Raw genomic sequence first — 27,913 nt, 5'->3', positions numbered from 1 at the left:
TCAGCCTCAGCTGGAGTGTTATGTACAGTTCTGGGCACCATATTTTAGGAAAGATATGAAAACATTGGAGAGAGTACAGAAAAGATTCACAAGGATGGTTCCAGGGATGAAGAACTTCAGTTGTGAAGATAGATTGGAGAAGTTGGGACTCTTTCCTTGGAGATGAGAAGGCTGAGAGGTGACTTGATAGAGGCATTTAAAATCATGGGTCTGGACAGAGTAGATAGGGAGAAACTGTTCCTACTCATGAAAGGATCAAGAGGGCACAGATTTAAAGTAATTTGCAAAAGAAGCAAAAACGCCACGAGGAAAATCTTTTTCCTGCAGTGATTGGTTAAGGTTTGGAATGCAGTGCCTGCGAGTGTGGTGCAGTCAGGCTCAATCAAAGAATTCAAAAGGCAATTAGACTTACCTGAAAAGGAAGAATGTGCAGGGTTACAGCGAGAAGGCAGAGAAGTGGCACTTGTTCATTTGGAGATCTGGTGCAGACATGATGGGCTGAATGGCCTCCTTCTGTGCTGTAACAATTCTAAGATTCAATTTAATGTTGAATGTTGATCTAGTTTCTATCTCAATGATGACGATGGCTTCGGTCTTCCCAGTATCTAGTTGGAGGAAATTTCTGCTCATCCAGTACTGGATGTTAGATAGGCAGTCTGGCAAGTCAGACATAGTGGAGAGGTGGCTGAGGTAGAAGTGGGTGCCATTGGAATACAAGTGGAACCTGATATTGTTTATGAATTATGTCGACAAGTAGATGAGAAATAGGTGAGGGCCAAGAATAGATTTTTGGGGGTTTCCAGAGTTAACAGAATGGGAAGTAAAACCATTGCAGGTGATTCTTTGGCTACAGTTGGATAGATTGCATCACAGAATTGTTGTAGCACAGAGGAGGCAATTCGGCCCATTTGTGTCTGCACCGGCTCTCCAAATGAACAATTCACCCAGTGCCGCTCCCCGTTACCCTGCACATTCTTCCTTTTCAGATAACTGTCTAATTCCCTTTTGAATGCCTCGATTGAATCTGCCTGCACCACACTCGCAGGCAGTGCATTCCAGACCTTAACCACTCATTGCATGCAAAGGTTTTTCCTCATGGCGCTTTTGCTTTTGCCAATTACTGCCCACTCGTTCTTGATCCTTTCATGAATGGGAACAGTTTCTCCCTATCTACTCCGTCCAGACGCCTCATGATTTTGAATACCTCTAACACTTTTTCCATTCAGAGGTGATTTAACGTTTCAGGTCGATGATCTTCCATCTGTTGAAACGTTATCGGCTTGAAACGCTAACTCTGTTTTTCTCCCCACAGATGTTGCTGACCTGCTGAGTATTTGCAGCATTTTCTGTTTTTGTTTGATTTCCAGCACCCGCAGTATTTTGCATTAAATAAAAATGGAACATGGCAAGGGCAGTCCCACCCAAATGGATGACGGAAGAGAGCTGTTGGATGAGGATGATGTGGTCAGTCATGTTAAAGCCTGCAGATGGGTCGAAATGGATGAACAGGCATGGTTTACCACAGACACAGTTACATAGGATGTAATTTGTGACTTTGATATGGGCCGCTTCAGTACTGTAGCAAGAACTGAAACCCAATTGGAGGAATTCAAACATGGAGTTGTGGGAAAGATTTCATGCATTTGTAAGTGACTTGGGGGCGGGGGTTGCGGGGAGGTGGTGGTGATGGGGGTTGTAGAGAGAGAGAGTTTTTTCCAGGAAAGTAGTGTTGGGGGAGGTTGGATTTGGGTAGAGAAGGAAACAAGGAAGTGATCAGAGGTGACCTTATCTGTGATTGACACGATGGGAAGAGTGAGGCTAGATGAGATGACAAGATAGAGGGAAAGAATTAGGGAGGATATAAGGGAAGTGAATTTAGAAGAGAGCATGTGCCTGATGAGTTGTGATGCAGATTGAAATCATCGAGGATGAGAAGTTATCAATGCAGAGGCTGAGGGAGAAAAGCAGTGAGGATATCTCATTGAGAAACTTGGTGTGCTACTTGGTGGGTGGTAGAAAGCTAGGAATTTAAATGAGGGAATGGAACAAGGTGAGATGCACAAAGCAGGAGAAGGTGATACAGGAGTAGGGAAGCTGTGATTTAGTGATGGCTGGGGCCAGAACAACGGGTTAGGCTGGGCAAATGATGGAAAGTGTACAGCCATGCAAGGATGCTTCATTAAGGGGCAAGGTATCACCACCTCTCAGCCAGATTTCCGTCAAGGTCATGATGTCTAAGCAGTCATTCACAGTGAGCTCATCGATGCCAAGAGCCTTATTAACAAGTGAATGGACAGTTGAAAGGAGATGCAGAGAGAGATGGTGATAGCCAATCTGCTGGCAGAGTTAGCACTGGAAGGGTGAATGGGGCAGGAAGGAGGTTGATGAGATGGATGGGGAGAGAGAAGGATGGGGCAGTTGGAGTTGCAGCTTGTAGGAAGTCAGCATCAAGTGTCTCAATGCGCCCTTCAGATGATGCCAAGAGAGGCACGGTGGGCAGTTGTAGGCTTATCCGAGAAGGGGTCCAACTTGGGACAGTGGCAGGAGGGTAAAAGAAACACTTGCATCTGTTTTGTGCCTTTCATGATGTCAGGACATCCCAAAGCACCTTGCAGCCAATGAAGTATTTTAGGAAATGCAGCAGCTAATTTGCACAGAGCAAGCTCCCACAAACGGCAATGTGATAATGGCCAAATAATCTCTTTATAACTCCGTTGCTGTGCGAAATAGTGTCATGGGATCTCTTGTGTCCACTTCAGAGAGCAGACGGGGCCTCCAACACTGCAGCACTCCCTCAGTCCTGGAATGGGACTTGAATCCACAACCTTCTGACTCAGGTGAGAGTGCTACCAACTGAGCCACGGCTGGCACTGGAAGGCTGAGGAGTGTGGAAGGTTTGTGGTGGGGATTTGGGAGAGCCGAGTACCCAAGGGGGAAAAGTGAAAGGAAGCATGATCAGAGAGAGGACCTGAGGAGGGGTAAAGAGAAAATAAATAAAATGGGAAATTGATGTGATTGGCTCAGCTCTGGAGCGGCAGCCAAAACAACTTTAAGCTGCTGCACATTAGAATGACATTTTTGATGGATCTTGTCTAGTAATTATGTTGCTACTGATACCTTTTTCAGACAGAGCTGCAAATCTCTACATCATCCCTCTTGCTGTCCCCCTAATTCAGCTCTGTTTCCTTATGCCTATTTGTGAAATTCTTTTGTGACATTTCTTTACACTGAAGATATTTTAAGATGTAAAACAAAACCAGAAATACTGGCAACACTCAGTGTATCAGACTGCATCTGTAGAGAGAACGAGTTCTAAGGAAGGGTGCAAGCCTAGTCTGTTGAGCATTTCCAGCATCTGCAATACTTTGTTTATATAAATGTTCTTCCTCCTCTTCGTAGCTGGAGTTGTGATACTCCGAGATTGTGTGTAGCCCTCAGAGAAGTTGGTGGGAAGGGCTAGATTAGGTAGGTTAGATGAATATTCGTTTGGGCTAAACCTTTTGGATTATTTACCTGAATTTAGAAGGCTTCACTCTCCCCATTTTCACCCACATTCTGGACCCCAGGTACTAACTTGAAGATGGGTATTTCCTCAAGGGGAGGAAGGAAAATCTATTGGAGAAAATACTCTGAGCTGCCCCTTGCATTGGAACTTGAAAGAATGCTTTAGAGAGAGTGCAGGAAAGATTTAAGAGAGTGGTTCCAAGGATGAGGGATTTCAGTTGAGTGGATAGATTGGAGAAGCTGTGGAGTTCTCTCAACCTTCTCTTGAAGGAGTAAAATTGATAGAGGTGCTCAAAATCATGAAGGGTCTGGACATAGTAGATAGAAACTATTCCCAATGTTGGAAGGGTTGAGAACCAGCAGACACTGATTTAAGGTGGTTGACAAAAGAACCAACAGCGATACATGGAAAGAGCCTTTCTACACAGCAAGTGGCTAGAATCTAGAATGCACTGCCTGAGGGTGTGGTGGAGGCAGATTCAATCGTGGCTTTCAAAAGGGAATTGGATAAGCACCTGAGGAGAGAAAATTTGCAGGGCTATGAGGAAAGGGTGGGGGAGTGGGACTAGCTGAGTTTCTCTTGCAGAGAGCTGGCATGGATGCAATGGGCCAAATGACTTCCTTCTGAGCTGTAACCATTCTATGATCTTATAATATAGGAACAGGAGTAGGTCATTCAGCCCCTGAACCTGTTCTGCCATTCAGTAAGATGCTGGCTGATCTGTATCGCTTTCAAACACTTTTGGGTGGGGAAAGAAGAAGTTGTTAATTGTCTGACAGATAAGCATTTCATTGGAGGACTGAGGTTGAATTTTTATCATTGTAACTCTGGAGCTCTGTTGGAAATGTGTTGACTTTGATCTGTTGTGCTTTAGTTTAGGTCTCATTTCGGACTCGTTCCACATGTTCTTTGATTGTACTGCCCTTCTGGCTGGACTGGCAGCATCTGTGATCTCCAGATGGAGGTCGAATGATACCTTTTCCTACGGGTAAGATATATATATTATATTTGGCAGTCAAGTCCTTCCTCATGTTTTCCCTCCAATTGATGATTGGGTTTCAGGGTGGTTGCTGCACTGCTACCTGTTAATAGATTGACCAGAGTTTGCTTTAATCTCTTGAATAAGGTTTTAGCTCTTCCCTCACATCTCCACAAAAGCCATAGATCAGTTGATTTTTGTTTTTATTTCTGTCTAAAACAAGAATTTGATATTTTCTTCCTTCTCTCTGATCCCATCTTTGCAGCTGGATGTTGGTGCTGCTTTGTAACCCAACACTATTATTGGCTCACACTTGAAAAGTATATTTCCTGGTTCTCTTTTTTTTTTTTTCCCCCCCCCAAATGTATAAATGACTTACTCACCACTCAGATGCATGTCCAGAATTGCAGCTACCATTCTGACAATAGCTCCTCTGAGTCAGTTTGTTTCTAATCGAAAGCACGTGGGCCCTGTTGGCATCACAAATGAGCCAGTGTGACATATTCTTAAATTATTTGCTTTTGTTTTTTAAACCCCTTAATTTTGCTTTGGGTTTCAGGCTGATGCGATTGTCAGTATGCTAGTACAATGCATCCAGGTTTGGGATCCAGAAATGGTTACATTTTGTAGACAAGATGCAAACATGCTATCAAGAAATTAAAACACAGCTCAAAGTCGCTATGATCTTGACAATGCGATCAATATGTAGACGGCATGGGATAGAGTTACAAAATAGAACATGCCTTAATGTACTATTAGAGGAAAATGCACCATCATTTACACCCTGGTTATTTTTAACATTCATATTTAGCAATTTTGAAGAAACCAGTTGATGCTTCTGGTTATGTGACAGCAAGGTGTTAACCTATTTCTTCTATATTTGTTTCCTTTGACAGATATGTTCGAGCAGAAGTTTTGGCTGGATTTGTGAATGGATTATTTCTGATCTTCACAGCCTTTTTCATTTTCTCAGAAGGAATAGAGGTTGGTTGGTGAAAGACATTGTGGCTGTACGTCAGCTGTAGGATATTCCTCTCTGGTCTTGGAAGGAATACTTTATGATCAATCTGAATTGTGACTAGGAAGATTCTGAATGTTAGTTTGCATTTAGATACAATCTATATTGGAAGTTGGAGACAGTCGCTTAGTGAAGGATTTTTTGCTGGGTCTTTCACGATTCAAAAAAAAAATTGGCAGTCTTGCATGTAGTGCTATCCCTATCTTCAGAGTGGAATTTGTGATGCCAGAGGTCATCTCGTACCTCACTGGACAGATTCAATTACACCATGTTCAGAAGTGATCTCCATTTTTATTCCCTCCCCTTTTTCTCAAGACTTTACCTCCTTGCCTGCAAGCATATGCCCCCTGCAGTATGTCATTTTTTCTTTGCGACCTTAGACAGCAAGTGTCGGTGAGCTATTCAATTGCAACAGCCATCACTGCCAAGCCCAATTCTATATACATCTGGCATCCATGTACTTGTACTGTCAGCAGGGGTTACTGAATAAGAATCAGGAGCTGAAACCCTGGCTGATTTTCTCCAACCCACCGCCAAAGATACTGAAGCCTTTTGAAAACATTCCTACTCCTGCTACCTCAGTTGAGAGCGGGTAGCTCAAAGCATATCGAGGATCAAACTTGAAGCCATCTGATCTATGTAGGTCAGCTGTCCATTGCCTTAACCAGTTGAGCATGTGTGGAGCCTGTCTTATTTCTTAAAAATATTTAGGCCACTAAATGTTCCGAAGATGGATTGCAGCTGTAGCTTAGACACTTAATGAAATAGGGTTGGGTCTACGATCCCATTTGGGCCATCACAGGAACAAATCATTTGGCATTTGCAAAAACCTAGAAATTATAGCATGAAAGATTGTGTCTGTGCCAATGCTATCTCTTCAAATGTAGTGTACTCTAACCCCACTCCTTGCACTTAGAAATTATTTAATATATTTAAAGTTTTTAAAGAATACTTATCCAATTTTGTAGTCTGTGCCTCAAAAGCCACTTGTGTCAAAGCATTCAATATTTGAATAACCCTCTGTGAAAGTTTTCTTCTAGCTTCCTGCTCCTAACTTCTAACTTAGGGTAACAGATGATCTGTGGGTGAATCAATCCATGGAGTATGTAGCAGCTGTATTAAGAACTCACTCACTGAGTAATGTGCTGTGGTAAGGGAAGGTAGTTAATTGATCCGATAGAGAAAACTGCAGGAAAAAAAGTTTAAATTAAACTTAGCTGTGTTGTTGTAAATGAGGAGAGAGGCACTCTGACAAAGTGTGTAAAATATACAAACCAATGCTGCCCCTGGCCTACCTTCAGTATTCCTCAATCCTTCCTCCACTGAAACAAATCTTGATTGTCCCTAGAAATCATTATACTCCCTGAAAATCTCTGGTAACTTATTCCGAGACTCTGTTGTCCTCTAAGCAAAAGAAAAAGTTCTGTCTGGCAAATCTGAGGCAGGTGGCGTTCAATGTAGGGAAATGTGAAGTCATCCACTTTGAACCCATGTATTTTCTAAATGGTGAAGATAGGAGCAGAGATTTAGGGGTCCAAGTACAGAAATAATTGTTAGTAGACAAGTACAAAAAAATTTTTAAAAAAAAATCTCCGGTCGATGGAGTTAAGATGCAGATCAGGCATGATCTAATTGAATGGAAAAACTGGCTCAGTGGGCTAGATGGCCTACTCCTGCCCCTATGTTTTCTCCTGACTTCCTAACTTTTTTAACTTTTATAACAGTGGTATTTAACACTTGATCGAAGAATGCACCTTGCCCAGATCAGCTTTGTGAATTCCATTTATTGAAAACTTCAATTGAGTTACCTGGCAATCTCCTCTTTTCAAAGAAAACAGATCCAATGTGTTTGCCTTTCATCTATAATTTAAATTCCTGATACCCAGCACTATCATTGTTGCTCATCTTTGTACCTGATCAAGGGTGGTCATACCATTGTATTCGTCCCCAAAATACTTTTTAATCAGTTACGCTAGTGACCGGACTTTTTTTTCTAAATTGGTAGTTGGAACTTGCGGCTTTCAGTCCATTTTTATGCCCCTTACCTTTTTTAAGGGATTTCACCTTGCTGAGGTATGAATGTTTGTTGTACATTGTTAATTATGTGGGTACTAGATGTTGCTTCTCATCCCTACATTTTAGTATATAGTGTGAGGTGCAGTCACCAATTAGTTTATCCTGTGTTTATATCCATAATCATATTGCAAATAGTTTAAAAAAAAAACTAATACTGCTTCCAAAATACATCTGAAGGATTGTGCATCACTGCATAACTAACTTGAGGGAAGTGGTTTATTGTCCCCTCAGTTCCTTGCTGGATCTTTTTAAATGTAGTGTTCTTGTTCCTGTGTAGTCTGGGAATCTGTTCCACCTGTGAAAATGTGTGAAAACTTAATGTGGAAAACAAAATGCTTCAATGGTAAGTTTTATGACCATTGCAATATAAAGAGGCATTGACTGGAGCAGGAATTATTTTTCTGTGCAGTTAGTTGATATTTAAAATTACAACATCAATGACTTGTATTTATAATGCACTTTTAACATAATATCCCAAGGCACTTTGCAGGAGCATTATACAGCAACATTTAATTCCGAGCCATATAAGGTGATATTAGGGCAGATGGCCAAAAGCTTGGTCAATGAGGTAACTTTTAAGGAGCATCTTAAAGGAAGATAGAAAGTTAGAGAGGCAGAGTGGTTAAGGGACAAATATCTCTGGGGAGGGTGTGTATTTGTGGGGCTGGAGGAGATTAGAGATAGGGCGGTGATGAGATTGTGGAGGGATTTGAAAACCAGGATGAAACGTTGCTTAATCAGGAGCTAATGTAAGTCAGCGACCATGAGTGATGGGTGAACAGGACTTGAGTTGGGGACATGGGCAGCAGAGTTTTTGGTGATCTCAAGTTTACGGAAGCTGGAATGTGGGATGCCAGACAGGAGTGCTTTGGAAGGGGGTCAAATCTAAAGGTAACATATGCATGGATGAGGCTTCTGGCAGCAGATGAGCTGAGGCAGGGCTGTGTCAGGTGATATCATGGAGGTGGAAATAGCCAGTCTTGCTGATGGTGCGGATATGTGGTTGGCAGCTCATCTCCAAGTCAGGTATGACACCAAGGTTGTGAACATTCTGTTTCAGCTCAGACAGTTGCCAGGGAGAGGGATGGAGTCAGTGGGTAGGGACAGTTGGTGACACAAGCCAAAGACAGTAGCTTTGGTCTTCCCAATATTTAATTGGAGGAAATTTCTGCTCATCCAGTACTGGATGTTGGACAAGCAGTGTGACAATTTAAAGACAGTCGAGAGAGGTGGTGGTGAGGTACATCTGGGTGTCATCAGTGTACATATGAACGATAAAATAAAACCTTTAAAAAAGTTGCTAGAAAACACAACCACTTCTTTCTGATGCACAATCTTTCTTGTGTGTTCTCAGTTGGTCTGCAAACCAAAAAATGACCCTTTTTTCCACAAGTGAATAATAAAGGTCTGCATACATTTCTGACTGCAGTTCAGTGGTATTAGAATTGAGCCCCTCGTTATGTTAGAGATCTGGAACTCCAAAGAATGTGGAATGGACCCACTAGTCACTCTTCTACCTGTAAGACTGTATCGAGCTTTAGTTCTTTCATCAATTATTTTTCAGAGAGCTCTGGAACCCCCTGAAGTGCATCATGACCGGCTGCTGTCTATATCTGTGCTTGGGTTTCTGGTGAATTTGGTTGGCATATTTGTTTTTAAACATGGTGGCCATGGACATTCTCATGATGGTGGTAAGGGAACAATTCTATAAACTTGCAAGTATCGTATAAGTGTTTAAATCATTAATTTCTTTGCTTAGGTAAAAATAAGACACGTTATGATAAAGAACACTTTAGAGTGGGACAGTAGCAAGAGGAGTTATTTTCAGCATGAAGTGTTTTTTTTTTTCAAGTTACCTTTTAATGTTTTTGAAACAACAATTTGTCAATTTTGACTTGCACAAGTTCCTGCTTTTTCTCCCCTTTTTTCCCCGTCACCACATGGTGGCTGGGGGGCCTGTAAGTCCAAATCAGCAAATTAGAGGTGCTGATTCTTGCTGGGTTATGCTTGCACAGGCACCTACAGCCCTTGCTTGAGTTATTCGTGAATGAGCCAGAGCAGAAAGTGTTGACAGACTTTTTGACTGCCGGGGTGTTCTAGCTGAGCTAGTTTCTGATCTCATTGACATTTATATGTTCTGCTGGCCTGAGCTGCGCAGTTACTCACTGCGCCATTAGGAGGAGCTCCAGACTTAAACCTCAGTAAATACTTTCCCCTTGAGTGAGTGAAATAAGACTCATTGTCCCTTCTGCCATATGAAGGAGCCAGCATAGAAACGATGGGATGAATGACCTCCTTTGTGCCATAATTGAAAGTTGTGGTACTCCATTCCACTGACATTCTCTCTGGCAGATATCCTCTATCCACTCCACTCTTGCGCATCCTTTTGGCTATTGTCCACAGCTCTAATTTGTTTCAAAGATTGGGTGGTTGAATGCAGATTTATAGACACAATCAATGATACAGGGGTTCAGCATGCCACTCTGCCTTTTTAAGCAGATCTGGTAAAGTGACTCCTTGTGCTCCCTACATTTGTTTTTTATGTTGCAATGTACAATTTGTATTCATAGGGTTTATGCGATTGATGGATGATTTTGTACATTTGTATGTAAGTTTGATATTCAAATTCAAAGATGTGTATAGTTTTTAACAAACTTCAGTGTATTTTGTTTGTTGCGTTAGGTCATGGCCATAGTCACTTGCTCTTCAACGGAGGGATTCCTGGACTGAATCATGGACACAGTCATGGAGAGCATGGGCACAGTCATGGACACAGATCTGTACATAGCCATGATCATAGCCATAGCCATGATCATAGCCATGGGCATTCCCATTCTCAGGAGCACTGTCATGGTGAGTTATGTGATGCTAGTTCTCTTCATGAATCTACAGTTGCATTGGATGAATGCTTTATTGGTTAGAAAACTAAATGCTTAATTTCTATCCTTGGATTTATCTCCAATTATGTATCCTACTAAGCACATCATTATTATGTAATGTCTTGGGTTAAAGTGAGTATATTTTAGTTGAATGCCAAGTATCTGCTTGGTATTTATGAAGCACAATTCAGGAAACAAATGGTTTTGTGTTTACTCTGGAAGACTGTGACTGATTTTGGAATGCTGACCAGGTCACTTAGAACAGGGAAATGTGCCATTTGATCCAAATCTCTACATGAGCAAATAGTTCTAATCACATTTTCCCAGCCTATTCCCATTACCCCTTCAACCCCTTTTCCTTCTTCCCCCATCTAACTGCCACTGAATGTTGATAATTTCTGCCTCGACTAGCATACCTAGAAGTGAAGTTCATAGCCTCTCACCTCTCTGAAGAGGCTTCTCTTGTCTTCTATTCTAAATGTATCTCACTTTTAAACTTTTATCTGTGGTCCCTTGATCTTGACCCTTCAACTGCTGGAAACAGGCTTAACAGTCTATTTCTATCAAATCTGTCTTATCGTTACATCATTGAAAACACTTCTATTACATCACCAGCTAATATGCATTCTCATGGAGAAAAAGTACATTTTTCAAGCTTTTCTTCGTATTTCCTCATACCAGGCAGCATCCGAGTGAATCTGGATCATATTCTTTCTTTAAAGATTCAATATCCTTCCTATAACATGGAGCTGGTCATATTGCACACTGAGTTCAGCATTACCTCTTGGCTTTTATGTTCCATACCTATTGAGAGAGAATCTAGGATTGAGGTTTCTTTTAACAGTCTTATCAAGCTGTAGTGCTGCTTTTAATGTTCTGTGAACAAGTATCCCCAACTCCCACTGCTGGGTCAAAATGAAATTATGATCTAAAGCAATACATGATTTTAGTTTTTTAACCACATTGCAATTTGGAGACGCAGAGTGACTTAGCAAAAACAACTACCTAATGGCCCAATAGATTAAAACACCACATAGTGTGATACTGAACCATACAGATCTTGCAGGCTCCTGGGTTGATTACTGGTCTTTGAGCTAACAGATTTTTGGCTAAGGCAGCTGTTTTCAGTTGTTTGTAGTATCCATAGCTGTGATGCGAGGATGGTCAAATTGGCTTGGATTCTTGTTCCTTTTGTGAGTATGTGAAATGTGACTGTCTGTCTGAGAAGAAAGCGAGTTGAATCTAATTCAAATGGTCTTGATGTTGATTGCCTAGCTACACATAAGCAATGCCATTTTGGGTGAGGTTTTGGAAGGTGGATGATCCATATCTCAGCACAATTCAATGCCTTTTAGAACCGGAAGGGGGAGAAATTGTATTCTAATTACTTTTCTAACTACTTTGCAGAGGCTGAGCGCCAACTCTCAGACACTTCTTCCTACCTCCCCCTGGACCATTAACTGACCAGCAAACATCAAGCCACTGTCTCCAGGGCTGTCCACTGACACCACCTTTCCTCCAGAGATCTTCCCTCTACAGCTTCCTACCTCATAGTCCTGCAACCTCGAACAGCCTGCTTCTACCTGCCTCTCAAAATCCACAAACAGGACTGTCCTGGTAGACCCATTGTTTCAGCCTGTTCCTGCCCCACTGAACTTATTTCTTCCTATCTTGACTTTTTTTTTTTCTCCCCTTGTCCAGTCTGTTCTCACCTACATCTGTGACTCTTCTGATGCCCTACGCCAGTTCGACAATTCCTGGCCTAACTGCCTCCCCTCCACTGTGGACATCAAGTCTCTGTACACCTCCATCCCCCACCAGGATGGTCTGAGTGCTCTCGGTTTCTTCCGTGAACAGAGACCCAACCAGAATCCATCCTCCACCACCACCCACTTCTGCCTGGCTGAACTTGTTTTTGCATTGAACAACTTCTCCTTCAACTCCACTCACTTCCTTCAAATAAAAAGGGTTGCTATGGGTACCAGCATGGGTCCTAGTTATGCCTGTCTGTTTTTGGGGTATGTTGAACATTCCTTGTTCCAGTCCTACTCCGGCCCCTTCCCCCAACTCTTTTTCCAGTACATTATTGACTGTATTGGTGCTGTTTCCTGCTCTCACCCTGAACTGGAAAACTCCAACTTCGCTTCCAATTTCCACTCTTCTCTCACCTTCACGTGGTCCATCTCTGACACTTCTCTTCCATTCCTCTACTTCTCTGTCTCCATTAGTTTAGAGATACAGCACTGAAACAGGCCCTTCGGCCCACTGAGTCTGTGCCGACCATCAACCACCCATTTATACTAATCCTACACTAATCCCATATTCCTACTACATCCCCACCTGTCCTTATATTTCCCTACCACCTACCTATACTAGTGACAATTTATAATGGCCAATTTACCTACCAAACTGCAAGTCTTTTGGCAGGAAACCGGAGCACCCGGAGAAAACCCACGCAGGCACAGGGAGAACTTGCAAACTCCGCACAGGCAGTACCCAGAATTGAACCCGGGTCGCTGGAGCTGTGAGGCTGCAGTGCTAACCACTGCGCCACTGTGCCGCCCTGGGAATAGACTGTCTAGTAATATTCATTTTAGCCACTGACTCCCACAGCTACCTCGACTACACTTCCTCACACTCTACCTCCTGTAAGGACTCCATTCCTTTCTCCCAATTTGTCTGTCACATCTGTTCTGATAATGCAACCTTCCACAACAGTGCTTCTGATATGTCTTCCTTTTTCCTCAACCCAGGATTTTTCTCCCTCACTGTGGTTGACAGGGCCCTCAACCGTGTCTGACCCATTTCCCACGTTTCTGCCATCACCCCTACCCCTCCCTCCCAGAACCACAACAGGGTTCCCCTTGTCCTCACTTTCCACCCCACCAGCCCCCACATCAAAAAGATCATCCGGCACCTCCAGTGTGATGCCACAACCAAACACATCATCTCCTCCCCTTCCCTGTCAGCAGTCGGAAGGGACTGTTCCCTCTAGTCCACTCCTCCATCACCCCTGACACATTGTCCCCTTCCATGCAATCGCAGGAAGTATAATACCTGCCCTTTTGCCTTCTCTCTCTCCTCACCATCCAAGGCCCCAAATGCTCCTTCCAGGTGAAGCAGCGATTTTATTTTGTTACAATCAGGTGAAGAGGGGTCGAAGGGCTCCCACCTTGTCCTTCTCCTTGTTTGACCGCAATAGGGTTTTTTTTTTAAAGTGAATGTGCTTGCCAATTCAGTGAGTGTTTAACTATTTATGTGCTATGATCAGAAAAGAACCAATCAGACAGATTTTCTTTAACAAAGAAAGAGGTTAGCTTTATTGTACTTAAACTCATCTAAGTAAAATAATTAACTACACTGCAACTTTCTCGCACATGCACACATAGGTTGCAGAGTGGGGGTGGATAGATTGGTAGGGCTAGAGTCTGGAGAATTAAAAAGGGGTGTACAGTTTGTGGGGTTTGGTGACTCGGTCGGCTTCTGGCTGAACACATGGTCGTGAGGCTTCCAGCTTGTAGATGTGGACAAAAAAATTCTGTGGTCCTCCTAGCAAAATGATGCGGATGAGTTCCTTCACAGGTTCTCTGTCTGCTGCAGTGATGGACTTAAGTGGTTACAGCCAGCAGGCAGGGTTCGAAACTTGCAAGGTGAATGAGAGAGGGACCCCACTTGGGTCTAGTGTGTCTGGCTGCAGAGAGAGAAAAAACAGCTTAAAACACACAGATGGTGGGCCTGTCACACGATGGCTATGTCTTTCCTCTTGCAACTTAATTAGTTCATGTCTAGGAATTCCGTTCTCTCCACCAGGGTCCCAGTGTTCAAGTGATTGCCTTTGGGTGGTTCGTCTCCACCAGTTTAATGTCCTAAGGGATTGCCTTTAATATCTTGTTAATGAGGACTCCCAGGTAATTCACTCCAAATTCATCAAGTCATTGTTCTGGAGGGGATTGGCCAGACAATTTGACTCCACCTCGATGCATTGGAGTGTAGGGTATTTTGATGCAAATTTCAGTGGCTACTTTAGCTGCCAGCCAATGGATTTTTAAAAAATCATCATTCGGCAGAGCGCATGCTCGTGACACCTGCACACCACGCGGAATGAAATGTGACGATAGGAGCATTTTGTTATACAGTCATAAATAAAATAGAAAAAAAAACTAAACACTCTCATTCATCCTCACCACTCACTTCTCAATCTCACACTGCTACAGCTATGCTATGGTTTAGTTTTCATCTGGGATAATCCTGTGTTGACTTAAACTTTGGATAAAGCATCAACTATCACATTGATTTTTTTTTCCGGCAATGTGGATAATCTTTGGGTGGGAGGGTTGCAAAAGCAGGCTGCAGCGAAATAGCCTTGCATTCTGGGTTTTGAATTTCTCCACAAATGTTAAAGGATTGTGATCGGTATAGACTATGGTCTCCCTATATCCATTTTGGACAAAGAGCTTGAGAGCCAGCAACAGTCCCAGATCTTCCTTTTCCACAGTAGATGTCTGTTTAACTTTTTTTGGAGAACTACCCAACTGGTCCCTCAATGCCTGACTCATCATTTTGGAGCAGAATGGAACTTACCCCTAGGTCACTAGCATCAACTACCACTTTAAATGGTTTATTAACGTTTGGAGCTGTCAGCACCGGTTCGTTGGGGATGGCTTTCAGCTCCCTTGTTTGGCAGCTCCCTTGCCACACTACCTTGGCTCTTTTCTGAAGTAAGTCTGTCACTGGGGCGGTTATAGTGCTGAAGTTTGGGACGAACTTGTGGTAAAACCCACACATCCCAAAATATTGCATTATTTCCTGTTCGGTCGTGGGGATGGGAAAATCCATTAGCGCCTGTACCTTTGCTGCTCTGGACAGCACTCTCCCTTGACTGACAACATGCCCTAGGAGGTTACCTGAGCTTTAGCGAACTCGTTCTTTACAAGATTTACCACTAGGCCAGCCGACTGTAACCTTTGGAAGAGGGCTTCTAACTGGTCCACTTGCTCTCCCCAGGTTTCGTTGTACACCAACAGATCATCTGAGTACACTACACAGTTGCGAAGGCCAGCCACTACCTGGTTCATCAGCCTTTGGAAGGTGGCTGGGGCATTTCTTAATCTGAAGGGCATCACTCGGTACTGGAATAAGCCATCTGAGGGTGACAAAAGCCGAGATCTCTTTAGCTTAGGTGGTTAAGGGAACCTGACTGTGTCCTTTTAACAAATCTACCTTGGAGTAGGAAACGCCACCTACATAACTATCAGTACAGACTTCCTGACAGGGAATTGGGTAGGAGTCAGCTCTGGTCATTATATTAACCTTTCTGTAATCAATGCAGAGCCATTGGGCTTGGGCATGAGCACAGCTGGGGATCTTGTTTTCCAGCTGTTACGACCAGGTGAGAAAGGGGTCTAGGGGTTCCCTCTGAGCCTTTATCTGGTTTAACTGTAACAGGGTTTAATTTTTTAAAACACTGTTTTTAGCTCCCCCTCAGTGAATCCTTGTTCACTGCTCTCCAATTGTAAGGCAATGAAATCAACCAGACAGGTTTTCTTAGATTTAAACAAGAAAGATGGAAGTTTATTAACCTTAAAACTCTAATTTGGTTAAAATGACTACGAATATGCGATGCAACCACGCTAGCATGCATATGTGATGCATGCACTCTTCGAGATAGAAAAGGAGTAAGAATAAAGAGGGAAAAGTTTGAAGCAATAGATGGGGGTTTATTTACTGTCCTTTGGGTTCGATGTAGAGTCTTTGCAGTTAAATCTTGATGTTTCGTTGGGACCCAGTGGACACTTTCAAACTTGTTTCGATGTAGTAGTCTTCTTTTCAAGGTTTAAGTATCTTCACTGGATCTAGAAATTCATGAGAGTGAGCCAGGCAGGAGAGATGCTCGCTCTTCAAGTTCAGTTGCAGTCTGCCTCAAACTGTTCTATGAGCAGTTCAAAACCAAGCCTGGGCCAGCAGGTTAGTCATGTGACTAATTTTTTAAACAAACTCTCCTTTGTTGTGGATTCCTTTCATCTTAGCAGATACCCGCAAGGGTGGGGAGTGGGGGGCAGAATGAAATGCTGGCTTCTTCCACCTTCACTGTCTGGTGACCCAAATCTATTTCGGTTAATTGGATTAGGGAGCTGTTCTATTGTCTCTCCAGGCACTGTCTCTTAATATGCAAAAATGTTTCCAGTCACTGCTGTGATTTCTTTAAACAAGTTATCTTTTTAGTCCAGCAACAGTTTAAAGTTAATGTTCATATGAAATTAATGTGCCTCATTCTTGGCAGGTGGGATCTTCATGACACGGCATATACTGAATTTCCTCCCGAACCTGGGTAAATTTCCTGGGACCTAGGTTTTGAGAGGGGTCTCTTCTACATCCACGTCGTGTAGGGTTAGGGTTGTGCACCCTGGTTTGTCCCTACAAATCTCTTTAAATGCTGTGAGCCGCCTTGTTAGGGCTCCTCTCTGTTGTATGTCGTCTAATTTCCCTAACATTTCGGTGTTGGCTAACTGGACGGTAGGGGTTCAATTTAGGAATCCTCCAGGCCTCCCTCTAACTTGTCCTCACTGTCCCTTTCGTCCTTCTCATGCCTGACTGGTGCTTGTTTGTCCCCTTCCCGGCTGTGTTACTGTTTTAACATATTATTGTGACACAGCCATTGCCTTTTCCTATGGTCTGGGGTGTCAATTAAATAATTCACCCTGTTAATACTCTTTACTACTCTCTATGGGCCACTGAACAGGGTTTTCAGTGGTTCACCTGGTATTGGCAGTAGCACTAACACATGGTCTCCAGGCTGAAATGTCCTGGCCTTGGCATGTTTATCAGCCTGTCTTTTCATTGCTGTCTGGGAGGTCTTTAGGTGTTCCTGAGCCACCACACAGGCTCTCGTGAGCCGTTCTCTGAACATGGAGACGTAGTCTAACAGGAAAGATTTGTCCCTGTGTCCCAAAAACCTCCTCTTGAATAGTTTTAGAGGACCTCTCACCTTGTGTCTATAAACTAATTCAAAGGGACTAAAGCTGGTGGACTCATTAGGTGAGTCTCTGGTAGCAAACAGAAGAAATCCCAGCCCTTTGTCGCAGTCGTGGGGTTACTGATAGCAGTATTCTTTGATCATTGTCTTTAGGGTCTGGTGGTACCACTCCAAAGTCCCTTGTGACTGTGGGTGGTAGGCCGAGGGCTTTAACTGGGCTGTGCCCAGATTACCCATGACCTTTTTGAAAATTGTCCGACATAAAATTCGTGCTCTGAAGAATTGGGTTAGCCCCTCCACCATTACCTTGGCAGAGATAGTTCTTAAGGGGATGACCTCTGGGAATCGGGTAGCCGCATCCATAATGATGAGAAAATACTGGTAGCCCCCTTTTGTTTTAGGCAGGGGCCCCACGCAGTCAACCAGCACTCTGTTGAATGGTTCCCAAAAACTGGTATGGGAATTAGGGGTGCCAGTTTTATTGCAGCTTGGGACTTTCCCACAACCTGGCGTATGTGGCAAATTTTACAGAACTCCACCACATCCTGTTGGAGTTGTGGCTCGTCAAATTGCTGTATTGTGCAGGCTTGGTTTTTCAGATACCGAAGTGCATGGGCTATTCTCCGTATTTCCCTGCGGTACATTGGCGGCACCACTAACTGGCGGGCCACTGTCCACTCTTCATCCGCAGGTCTGAGAGGAGGTCTTAACTTCCTCATCACCTCATTCTTTAAATGGTAGCACTCGGGAACTCCCTCTGTTTCAGCTTCAGTTTGGGCAGTCTGTGCTAACCTTTTTAACACTGGGTCAGCTTGCCTCAACCAAGGCAGACCTGCTGAACACTTCCTTTGGTTCCTCTAACTTCCCAAGGAAGGCTTTGGATGACAGGACAGCAGGGTCATCCGTCTGCAGTGCTAGTTCAGCCTCCTGTGAGGGAGCTTATTTGGCAATGGACCGGTTCACCACACTGAAATTGCCGGGGACCTTCTGTAACTGCTCTCTCTCCCTGACCTCTTTTGGTCTCTCTGGGACCACTGGGGAGGCTACCACATTCACCCCACCAGACCATTACGAAGGAGCATGTTGGTCCTGGGCAAATTGGGGACAATCCCAACGGTTACTAGTCCCGAAACAAGGTCACGCTCCAGGTGCACCTGATAAAAAAACGTATGGGCGTATACCTTCCCCTGATGCAGTTTACTAATACTCTAGCATCCAATGCACTCTTTGAAGAATAGGCATGCCTTTTCCTAGCAGAAGGGATTGGGTGGCCCCTGTATCCCTATGTATGACTGTGGGCTTACTTGCCTCACTCGAGTGTGGGGTTACATTTCCTTAGGACACAAAATTCTGGTAACTCTCAGGGATTTTCAGTTCTCCTGCACTCTCAGCAGTATGTTTACTGGGACTTACTGCTGCAGTTAAAGCCACAGCCTGGTGTTACAAGCAGGTGAGGAAGGGGTCTCGGGCTCCCCTTTCGCCCCTTCTCTGGTTTGACCACAACAGGGTTTATCCTGTTAACACAGATTTTTAACTTATCAACTCAGTGAACACTTTAGTATCAGCTTGTAATAAGCTGGGGATGGGCATCTTAATATTGTTGGGGAAACTTGATGTCTGCACATTTCCATAATTGTCCAGGGTGAGTTCTTCATTGTGCATTAGCTTTAACCCCTTAGCTGCTGTTTCTGCAACATGTGATTCTAATTCTTTGGGTTCCAGTACCTTGTGAGGTCACCCCTGTGAGGTGTCTGAGATTTCCTCTGGGCCTTTGTTCTTGTTGGAGTCTGAAGTGAGATTGTTGGATTTTAATTAGCTCTGGGCTTGAGCTCGGATCATGGGACACTGCAGTGGGTGGATCCACTCTGACCTCACTTTCAGTGTTCTGGTGAGCCATATAAATGTTACTCACTTCAGGGCATTTTTGTTCTGTTTTTTTTCTCCTGACTGGGGAGGGTCTCATTGTTAATCTCAACCCCCCCATGTCCTCTGGGACATTCCTGCTCACAGCTATCTGTCCGATTCCACTGCACTCCCCTGTGGCACTTAGTGCGGTGATGCCTCACCTAGTCAGTCTCTCTGCTCTTTTGGACTTTGCTTGTCCCTGCAGGTTTTTGCAAATGTTGGTAGCAGCCCTGGTAGGGTGCTTCTGTTGTCTGCATTTACATAGGAGGGTATGGGGTCTAATTTTCCCAATATTTTGGGGTTAGCTGACTGGACAGTAGGGGGTTTCATTTGGGAATCCTACTTTTGACTGGTCTTCCCTGTCCCTTTTTTGTTCTCTTCCTCCCTAACACTCTGCCAGACCTGTGCCTGTCTGTCCCTTTTGTTCTCAGCACGGGTCTCACAATTCACCAATCCTCTGCAGGAGGGTTCCCAAAACACGGTACAGGAATTAAGGCTGCTTCCGGTTGCTTGCCGTTTTAATTCACTACCCAGATCTATCCCTCATTTCTGTCCTCTGCCTGCTGCAGTGTTCCAGTGAAGCTCAACATAAGCTCGAGGAACAGCACCTTATCTTCCGATTAGGCAGACTACAGCTCTCTGGACTTAGTGTTGAGTTCATTAACTTCAGATGATGAGCGCCGTTTTTTCTTATTAACCACGTACCAGTCTCAAACTTGTTTTTCATGTTTTTGCTTTCAGACAGAGCTGCTCATTATTCTGCCCTTAACGCACGCTCTGTACAAATACTTTGTCCTTTACTCTGGCCTATTATTCCATGACATCTTTGTCATTTAATCACTCCTGCCCTCCGCCCTATCACAGACCTTCTCTTTTGTTGTTCTTCATCCCCTCTTCGCCATCCACTTGCTCAAAACATATTATGTTTTTAACTTTTGCTAGTTCTAATGAAAGGTCACAGACCTGAAACGATAACTGTTTTCGCTCTCCAGACCTGCTGTGTATTTGTTACTATTCTAATTACTATGTTTGGGGGAAAAAATTTGCTGGAAAAGCTAAGTATATAATTTGCAGCTAGTGATTTGAAGCACATTTCTAACAAATTAGTAATATTATATGTTGAAAGATTAGATCAATCATTTCTGCTCATTCTGGTTCTGTTAATGCAAGGGAAACATACGTGAATGAAACAGGCAGTCCTTGGATGTTCAGCTGCAGAGAAAATTTGTCTATTTCTGTACATTTATGAATCAGTTAGCAATTGTGTAAAACAAACTAGTGCTTAATCCTCCTGTTGGGAGTACTGTGTTTGCTTATGAAGCTTTTGGATTACAGAATACATAAAACTGTAAGTCCAGTTAGTATCTGCAGTGTACTATAAGGTACCAGCTGAGGGCAAATTTAGCTCAATTTGGGGGACCACATGTTACAATTTTAATCTAAAATATTCTTTCCCTTTTTACTATTCTATACATAGTTCCTATGCTCCATTTGTCTGATCAGAAATGTGCACTTGCTGGTATCCACGGATGAAACAATCCAGTTCCATTTATTGATTTCAAGCTAGCATCTGAGTAATGCTTCATAAAGTAATTTATTGAAGGTATCTTCAACTGTTGCTGCAAAACCAGTGACCAAGCTAAGAAAATACATAAATATAAAAGTAAAATACTGCAGATGCTGGAAACCTGAAATAAAAACAGTGCTGGAAATACTCAGCAGGTCAGGCAGCATCTGCGGAGAGAAGAGCAGAGTTAACGTTTCAGGTCTATGAACTTCTGATGAAAGGTCAGACCTGAAACGTTAACTCCGCTTCTCTCTCCACAGATGCTGCCTGACCTGCTGAGTATTTCCAGCACTTTTTTTGTTTTTATTTAAGAAAATAGACATCCAGATTTAGATGCCACAAAAACTGTTCTTTGGCATCTCTTGGAACTCTTTTTAGCTCACTAGAGGTTTTCTATCAATGCATATGTTGCAGTTTTGTAATTATAGTTACTATATTTTTCTGTACCAGAAGATTACCAGTGTGATGCACAACAAGCAAAAGGACCCAATAAACAGATTTTAGAAGGTTTGTGAATCAATCATTTTGTACTAAAATTGCCACTAACTCTTAGCTGAACTTCATTATTCCTTTATCAGAAAAACTGAGCAATCTAAGACTTTAACTTGTTCATTCTAAATGTAGGAGGCTTTCAGTAATATTTATGAATCAAAATTGATATAGTATGAAAGCATAAACAATTTCTTCCCCTCTTTTCATTATAGGAGTCTTTCTGCATATTGTAGCAGACACACTCGGCAGTATAGGTGTTATAATATCTGCCCTTCTGATGCAGAACTATGGCCTTATGATAGCAGATCCTATCTGCTCTATGTTGATTTCTTTCCTTATAGGAATAAGGTGAGTAACTTGGGATTTCTGTTCCAGTTTTGTTAGTTGGATGCTTTTGTGAGAGTTGTTGCAGGACTGCGTAGAGTCAAGTGGTGACTAATAGAATACAGATAAATGAGTGTAGACAAGAGCCTTTGCTAATGATAAGCTCACGTTAGATGTGCTTGAAGTCAGTGTATTTGGGGGGGGCTGCGGGGTGGGGGTGCTATATCAGCATGCTTCAGGTAAAACATGTCCCGTCATTCCTGTTTCCATCATTGTAATAATAAGGCATTCACACACCAAGCTCTTCTTTCCTTGCCCCTTGACCAGTTTCCCAGCATTGGGTCGAAAGCCGATGGACTCTATTGTTCTCAGCCGAGCCCTCCAAAATACTTAAGACACCCAGCCTGCCCTCTTTCCACACCAATCTCGTCTGACTACTTGCCCTGCAAATGTTCTTAACTTACTACTGTCAGCTTCTGACCTCTCCGTCAATCTCTATTCTCATCCGCCCATTTACTCTCTGACCTTCCACCAGTTAGTTTTTTTTTAACTTACCTCTTTGTGCAACCTTATAGATTTGAAAAGTAAATTGTTGGCGAAAGTCAATAACCAGTTGTAAAGGGCAGAGGCAGGAGTAGGAAGGGGGTATTAATTCATTTGTTCTGCTAATTCATTAATTTTATTTTTTTTTTGGTGTCATATGCTCCATTATTGTATCCGTTTGTTGAAGATCACTTACCTTTGTCAGTAACTGAAATTTCAAATGTCAAATAAGATTTTAAACATTACATATTTCGCAGTGAAATTAGACTTGCCCATGCTTTTCATACATCCTGGAATACTTAATTACCATACCCTCTCCTCCCACATTGCCTGGACATCCATTGGTTTGTTTTTCTGATACTTTCTTCATCTAAGCCCTCTGCTCCCTGCTTCTTTGAGAAACCTTGCGCTTTCATCACACCCACCCTACTTGCAGGACTCATGCCAAGTTCCTTCCCATCAGTTTCCATGCCCCTCCCCATTCCAAGCCCTCTTGCTGATTTGCCAGCTACCAACTGATAACTATTTTAAGTTACTTCAAGTACTTGCTGAGTTTTTACTCCATTTGTCAGGTCTTTGCAAACACAAAAGGTCCTTAAAGCTGCTTCTTAGTTCAGAGGGAAAAGGTAACCTGGTGAGAATTATAGTAAGGATCTGAGAGATCAAAGGGATGTAGGGTCAAATTCTGCCACCACCCCCTTAATACCACCTGACCATTTAGCCCTGCTTGACCCATTCCCCAGTTTCTGTTACCCACGCCTGCTGAGACCCTTCCATAGTACTTTTGTATTCTGTGATTTCTGACCCAATGCTTTCTGATCGGGAGGCTCCCCCGTAGCTGCTTCACGTTCTTGGGGCTTCCCTCTATGCACGCAGAGACCACAACATTCCTTACAGCACTGCAAACCCTCTAAACTACCTGCTGTTACTACCAGGCCTCCCTCCCTCCCAGTATTCCCAAAAGGCAGAACCCATTCTTATTTCTTGCATAGCAAAAAACTCTTTCTATTCTTCCCACATTTAGACACTCCTTCCAATGCTTGAAATCGTCTTCTCATTGCTCCCAGATGCTGAAAGTTCCCTTCCAGTGCTTCCAGCTTGATCCCGGAATTCGGCACTCTCGCTCCCACAATTCTTCCATTTGGTGGCATTCTCCTTGCCTCCAGTTTTATTCTATGACAGCACTCCTTTTCCTTTTGGCCACTTTCCCCAATAAGTTATATATGGTATCAGATTTTAGTTTCCTGATTTATTTCTGAATATGCAACTTTGTGATTCATTTTTGTCCCACCCTTTTTATATAGTACAATTAAAATCAGTTCTATTTATCTCAAACTGTACACTTCCCACATTGAAAATAAAAAATATTAATGTGGTGAATGAACTGCTGAACAACAGTTTTGCTAACAGCAAAAATGGTTGTTGCCAATAGGGGGTGCTCAAAGCTGAGGTTTGATGGATCAAAATAAAAATGAAATGTTTGAAATACACAACGGGCATATTCAATCTGTAAAGAGAAGGGGGTTGTTTAAGTTCTCAACCCATCATCAGAACTTTGAAGATATCTTACTGATTGGACTGACTATGATTAGATCTGAGGTCTATGCTAAACTGTTGACAATTTTTTTTGCTGGTCTGTTGCTAGCAATGGTTCTGCTCTGCCAACAGCCTATTTTATACTGTTATAATCTAGATTGAACCTGTATTTTGATTTCATGCAGAAGATGGGCAAGGGTAGCACTCTTTCCTCTTGGTCTAAAGGTTGTAGATTGAAACTCCCTTCCATGACTTAAGCATATATCTAGGCTGATATTGCGAGAGAGTGCTGTATTCTCCGACATGTGTGTTTCGATGAAATGTTAAACGGAGGTCCCATCTGTTTGTAGAGGTTGCCGTTTAAGATCCCATGAAACAATTTGAAGAGCAGTAGCCCTTGGTGTCCTGGTTGACATTCATCCATTGACCAACACTACCCAAAACAGATGGACAGTTAATTTCTGTGCTGTTTGTGGGATCTTGCTGTATAGAAATTAGTTGCCAGATTACATAAAAGTAACTAAACTTCAAAAGTAATTAATTGCTGTAAAGCACTTTGGGAATTCCTGAGGAAGTTAAAGGGGCCATATTAAAAGTTTTCTAAAAGTCTATTAAGAACTTTTTCCCACAATTACATTTCAGAAATCCTTTTTGAGCTTGATTTTTCCAATAAACTTGGGACTGACCATTTAAATTTTACTTGAGCTGCATTTATTGTATCCGGTATCTCCATGTGATTGAAATTTAGTAGTTACAAGGCATAGTTAGTGTCCACATACATGTTGACTTTGGGAAAAATCTTATACTTAATGTGTGGTATGCTTAAGTCATCGACAGCCGATCCTTAACGCTAGTGTTATATAAATCAAAATTCAGTTTGGAAAAAGTAACTCAAGTTTGAAAGAACAGAATCTTTTAATTGTGTTATCAGATGATTTTCAGTTCACATAGCGTGAATTTTTTTATATCATCTGTCACCTTTTGAATCACTGAAAGCCTATAGACAACACTTGTATAGTTGTACTCTGCTGAGTTTTAAGTCTGGAAGCTGGACTGCACTTAAGAATTTCATTTTGGTGAATGTGTCCCATTGCTACTGTTTCTTAGCAGTAACAGTATTCTGTCATGTTCTCTGCTTATCTGGTTACATATTGCATTGTGTTGCTGTATACATTGTGTCATGCAGGTGGCAGTCTTGGATGCTCTGTTGAAAATTAGCATTTTTCCTTTATCTTGCATGTACAGCTCCCCCTCATTTAGATTTGTATTTGCATTGATCCTTCAAATTTGTTCTTTAAAACTGATAAACGATGGAAATAATAAGTTGTGTGCTATTTAGTAATTAGTTGATACTAGTTAAACAATTTTCCAGTCCGCAACACCCACCCCTGATTTAAAAACAAAAATCTTTTCTGTAATTTTTCAGGACAGAATCTGGGACAGGAATAGCCAGCTGGGGGAGATGCAATTTCAGTGCATTTCTTTCCCCTTTGCAATAAACTGAAGGCAACTCCTGTTTGGAAAGTGTTGCCGGGTTAATCGTGTCCCTGAGACAAGTTTTCTTTTTTAAATTGAAGAAACAACCACTTAGGAAATTGGCATTTGGCTTAATTCTTAAAAAAGCAAAATATATTTTAACTCATTCACCAATGTCTTAGTCAAAGAACCCTCCTTTTCCTTTCTGTCTCCGCCCAGAACTACAATTTCTCCCTCATGCCCAAAGCCATACTGGAAACCTTTGAGCCGAGTAAGGCTGTATCTATAAGCTAAATAACTTCCAGCTGTTGCACACTGGCTATATCCCCCCAGCGCGCTCCCACGCAGAGATCAGCAGTTCCCTGTTCTGACTGGTCAGGATATGATTTTATAATGTGGAATTTTCCTGTAAACTATGGCCTGTGTTTGTACCAGTGGACAGAAATTGCCATGCTAAAGGAGCAGAGTGCTGCAGTGTAGATCTCATTCTTTAGCCATGCACACTTGCAAATGCTCCTGAAAATGTCAAGGAATTTTGTAACTGTTGCAAAAACTTGGTTTTAAAGAGAATGTCTGTCTAGGTAGAACAAGACAACATGGAGCTAACTGGGAATAAATCTCTTTCAGGCCTTTTGGCTGAAGAGTGAATAGCAAAGAATGATTGAGACAGTTAGTAGTCATGGGAGTCCAGATTAACTTTATAAACCTATTAAACAATGCTCATTTGTTATCTAACCCCTTATCTGAAGTTTATAGGTGACTGTTAATGTTATTAGGTACTAATCTTTCCTGCGTTGGTGCAGCTTCCATTTTTCCTTGCGTTTCTTTGTAACATTTTTATATGTTTTTAAAGGCAATATATAAAGCTGAGTAACTGAAATAATTGAAGGAAAAGTCATTGCTCATTAGAAATATTTGTCAGCCTGCTAAAATGCACATTATAATTTTTATTCCTCCTGTGACATTTGACCAAAATAACCAGCTAATCACCAGGTAATCTTTAAACTCCAACCTCTTGTATTCAGTCAAGTCCTGGCTCTTGGTCTAAATGTAGCCTTCAGTTATCCTTTGGTCAAGTTTTTGTGCATTTTTATAACCCACAGGAAAAGAATTTTGTTCTTAAATTTTATTATTTAACATCTTGTATCATTTTAAAGTTTTATTTCATAACCACTTGCACATGTTCAGAACCAGCTCCAATTAGTTAATGGCATTAATGTATGGAGACTCACAATGTGAAGTAAAAATGGCATAGTTTGACCAGACATTTGTCTAAACACTAGTTCAGACCTCTAAACTTTTAAGTTTATGAATGTTTCCATTATAATTGAGGTGTCAAACGAATTATATATTTGTGCTAACATTTACATTACAATGTCCTTTTCAAAAACCAATTCCATTTCAGTCCTGTGAAAGCTTGAGTGTGGCACACTTTCTTGTTTAGATCTGTCTTTTCTGCTCATGATGAGCCGTCTGCAATATTACTTAGTTTCATTGAATTTATATTCTATTTCTATTTATTCCCTCAATTTATGTACAATCCAAATTGAATTGCGTCTATATAATTTAGATCCTGTTTTCAGTATGCATCTGTTTCACACCTTTCAAAGATGTTGCCCCAGAAGTGTGGGCTAGACAGCATTGTATCTGCCAGATGTCTCACATCCACAGGCTAAAATTCACAAGCAGCTGAAGTAACCACTTATCTGTAAACTTTACTTGTCAAAAACTCTACTGTGTTTATGCTACCATGAGTCAACTCCAACTCCCACTTGCCCATCAGCCCTGTTTTAATTGATCTACACTGGCTCCTACCCCACCCCACCCCACACATTAAATATAAAGTTTTCACCCTGGCCAACATTTATCCCTCAACCAGCACTGTCTCAAACTTCACCTCGTCACACATCTGATGCTGTTTATGGGTCCTTCTAATGCTCATGTTTGTTGCTGCATTTCCATACATTATAACAGTGACTACACTTTAAAAGTACTTAACCAACATACTTGCAGCCAATTATGAAGTGCTGTGGGGAGCCCTGAAGTTGTTTAAATCCTGTTATGTCCTCATCCCTCTCTATTTCTGTAACGTGCCACAGACCCCCACCTCCAGTCTGTTGTTCATCTGCCTTCGCATCACAATTGGTGACCATGCCTTCAGTCATCTAGGCCCTATGCTCTAGGATTCTCTCCCTAAACCACTTTTGTGTCTCCATCTCCGCTTAAGTCTCTCCTTTTAAAATCTACATCTTTGACCAAGCTTTTGGCCTTACTGCCTAATATTTTCTTTGGCTCAGTGTTTGTTATTTGGATTATGCAGCTGTATTTTTCATCTTCAACTTTTTAAAAAATTTCTTTTCCAAGTTGAAAAGAATTGCTTTCATTGTGGTGTCACAAAATCAACTCTGATTATGCTGCTCCCAGCCCAGCACCTCCATGTTTTGATTTTCACCGGTTTTAATAGCTGTGTGATAGTTAATGCAATGTCTGTATCTTTTGTATTCAATTTTCAAAATTTGTACTGGCTTTCCAGTCTTTATTTTATAAATCCGAAGATAAAAATATAATTGCAGATTAGAATATGAATATTTGAAGACAGTTTGGAACATCAGTTCCATTTCTACCATTACTGTAAGTTCT

The 27,913-nt window shown here is 42.1% G+C and overlaps 1 protein-coding gene across 7 annotated transcripts in view; it reads left to right on the top strand.

Annotated features, from left to right (window-relative positions):
• The window catches only part of slc30a7 (solute carrier family 30 member 7), a 115,738-nt gene that overhangs the window by 1,596 nt on the left and 86,229 nt on the right, over positions 1-27,913 (top strand). For 5 of the 7 annotated variants that reach the window (XR_010975535.1, XM_068037551.1, XM_068037550.1 and 2 more), the window contains exons 3-8: positions 4,380-4,493; positions 5,381-5,468; positions 9,143-9,269; positions 10,261-10,431; positions 21,353-21,409; positions 21,607-21,742. Coding sequence is in view for 6 of the 7 variants with exons in the window: in XM_068037551.1 (XP_067893652.1) it covers positions 4,380-4,493; positions 5,381-5,468; positions 9,143-9,269; positions 10,261-10,431; positions 21,353-21,409; positions 21,607-21,742 (693 nt within the window). In the remaining variant the exon portion in view is untranslated. The remainder of the gene's footprint in view (positions 1-4,379; positions 4,494-5,380; positions 5,469-9,142; positions 9,270-10,260; positions 10,432-21,352; positions 21,410-21,606; positions 21,743-27,913) is intronic. The other 2 variants (XM_068037552.1, XM_068037554.1) reach the window with 2 other exon arrangements.

The sequence above is a fragment of the Heterodontus francisci genome, chromosome 8 (genome assembly GCF_036365525.1).
Source record: "Heterodontus francisci isolate sHetFra1 chromosome 8, sHetFra1.hap1, whole genome shotgun sequence".
NCBI lineage: Eukaryota > Metazoa > Chordata > Chondrichthyes > Heterodontiformes > Heterodontidae > Heterodontus > Heterodontus francisci.
The sequence above is the reverse complement of the archived record's forward strand: the minus strand, read 5'-3'. Positions and strand labels throughout refer to the sequence as shown.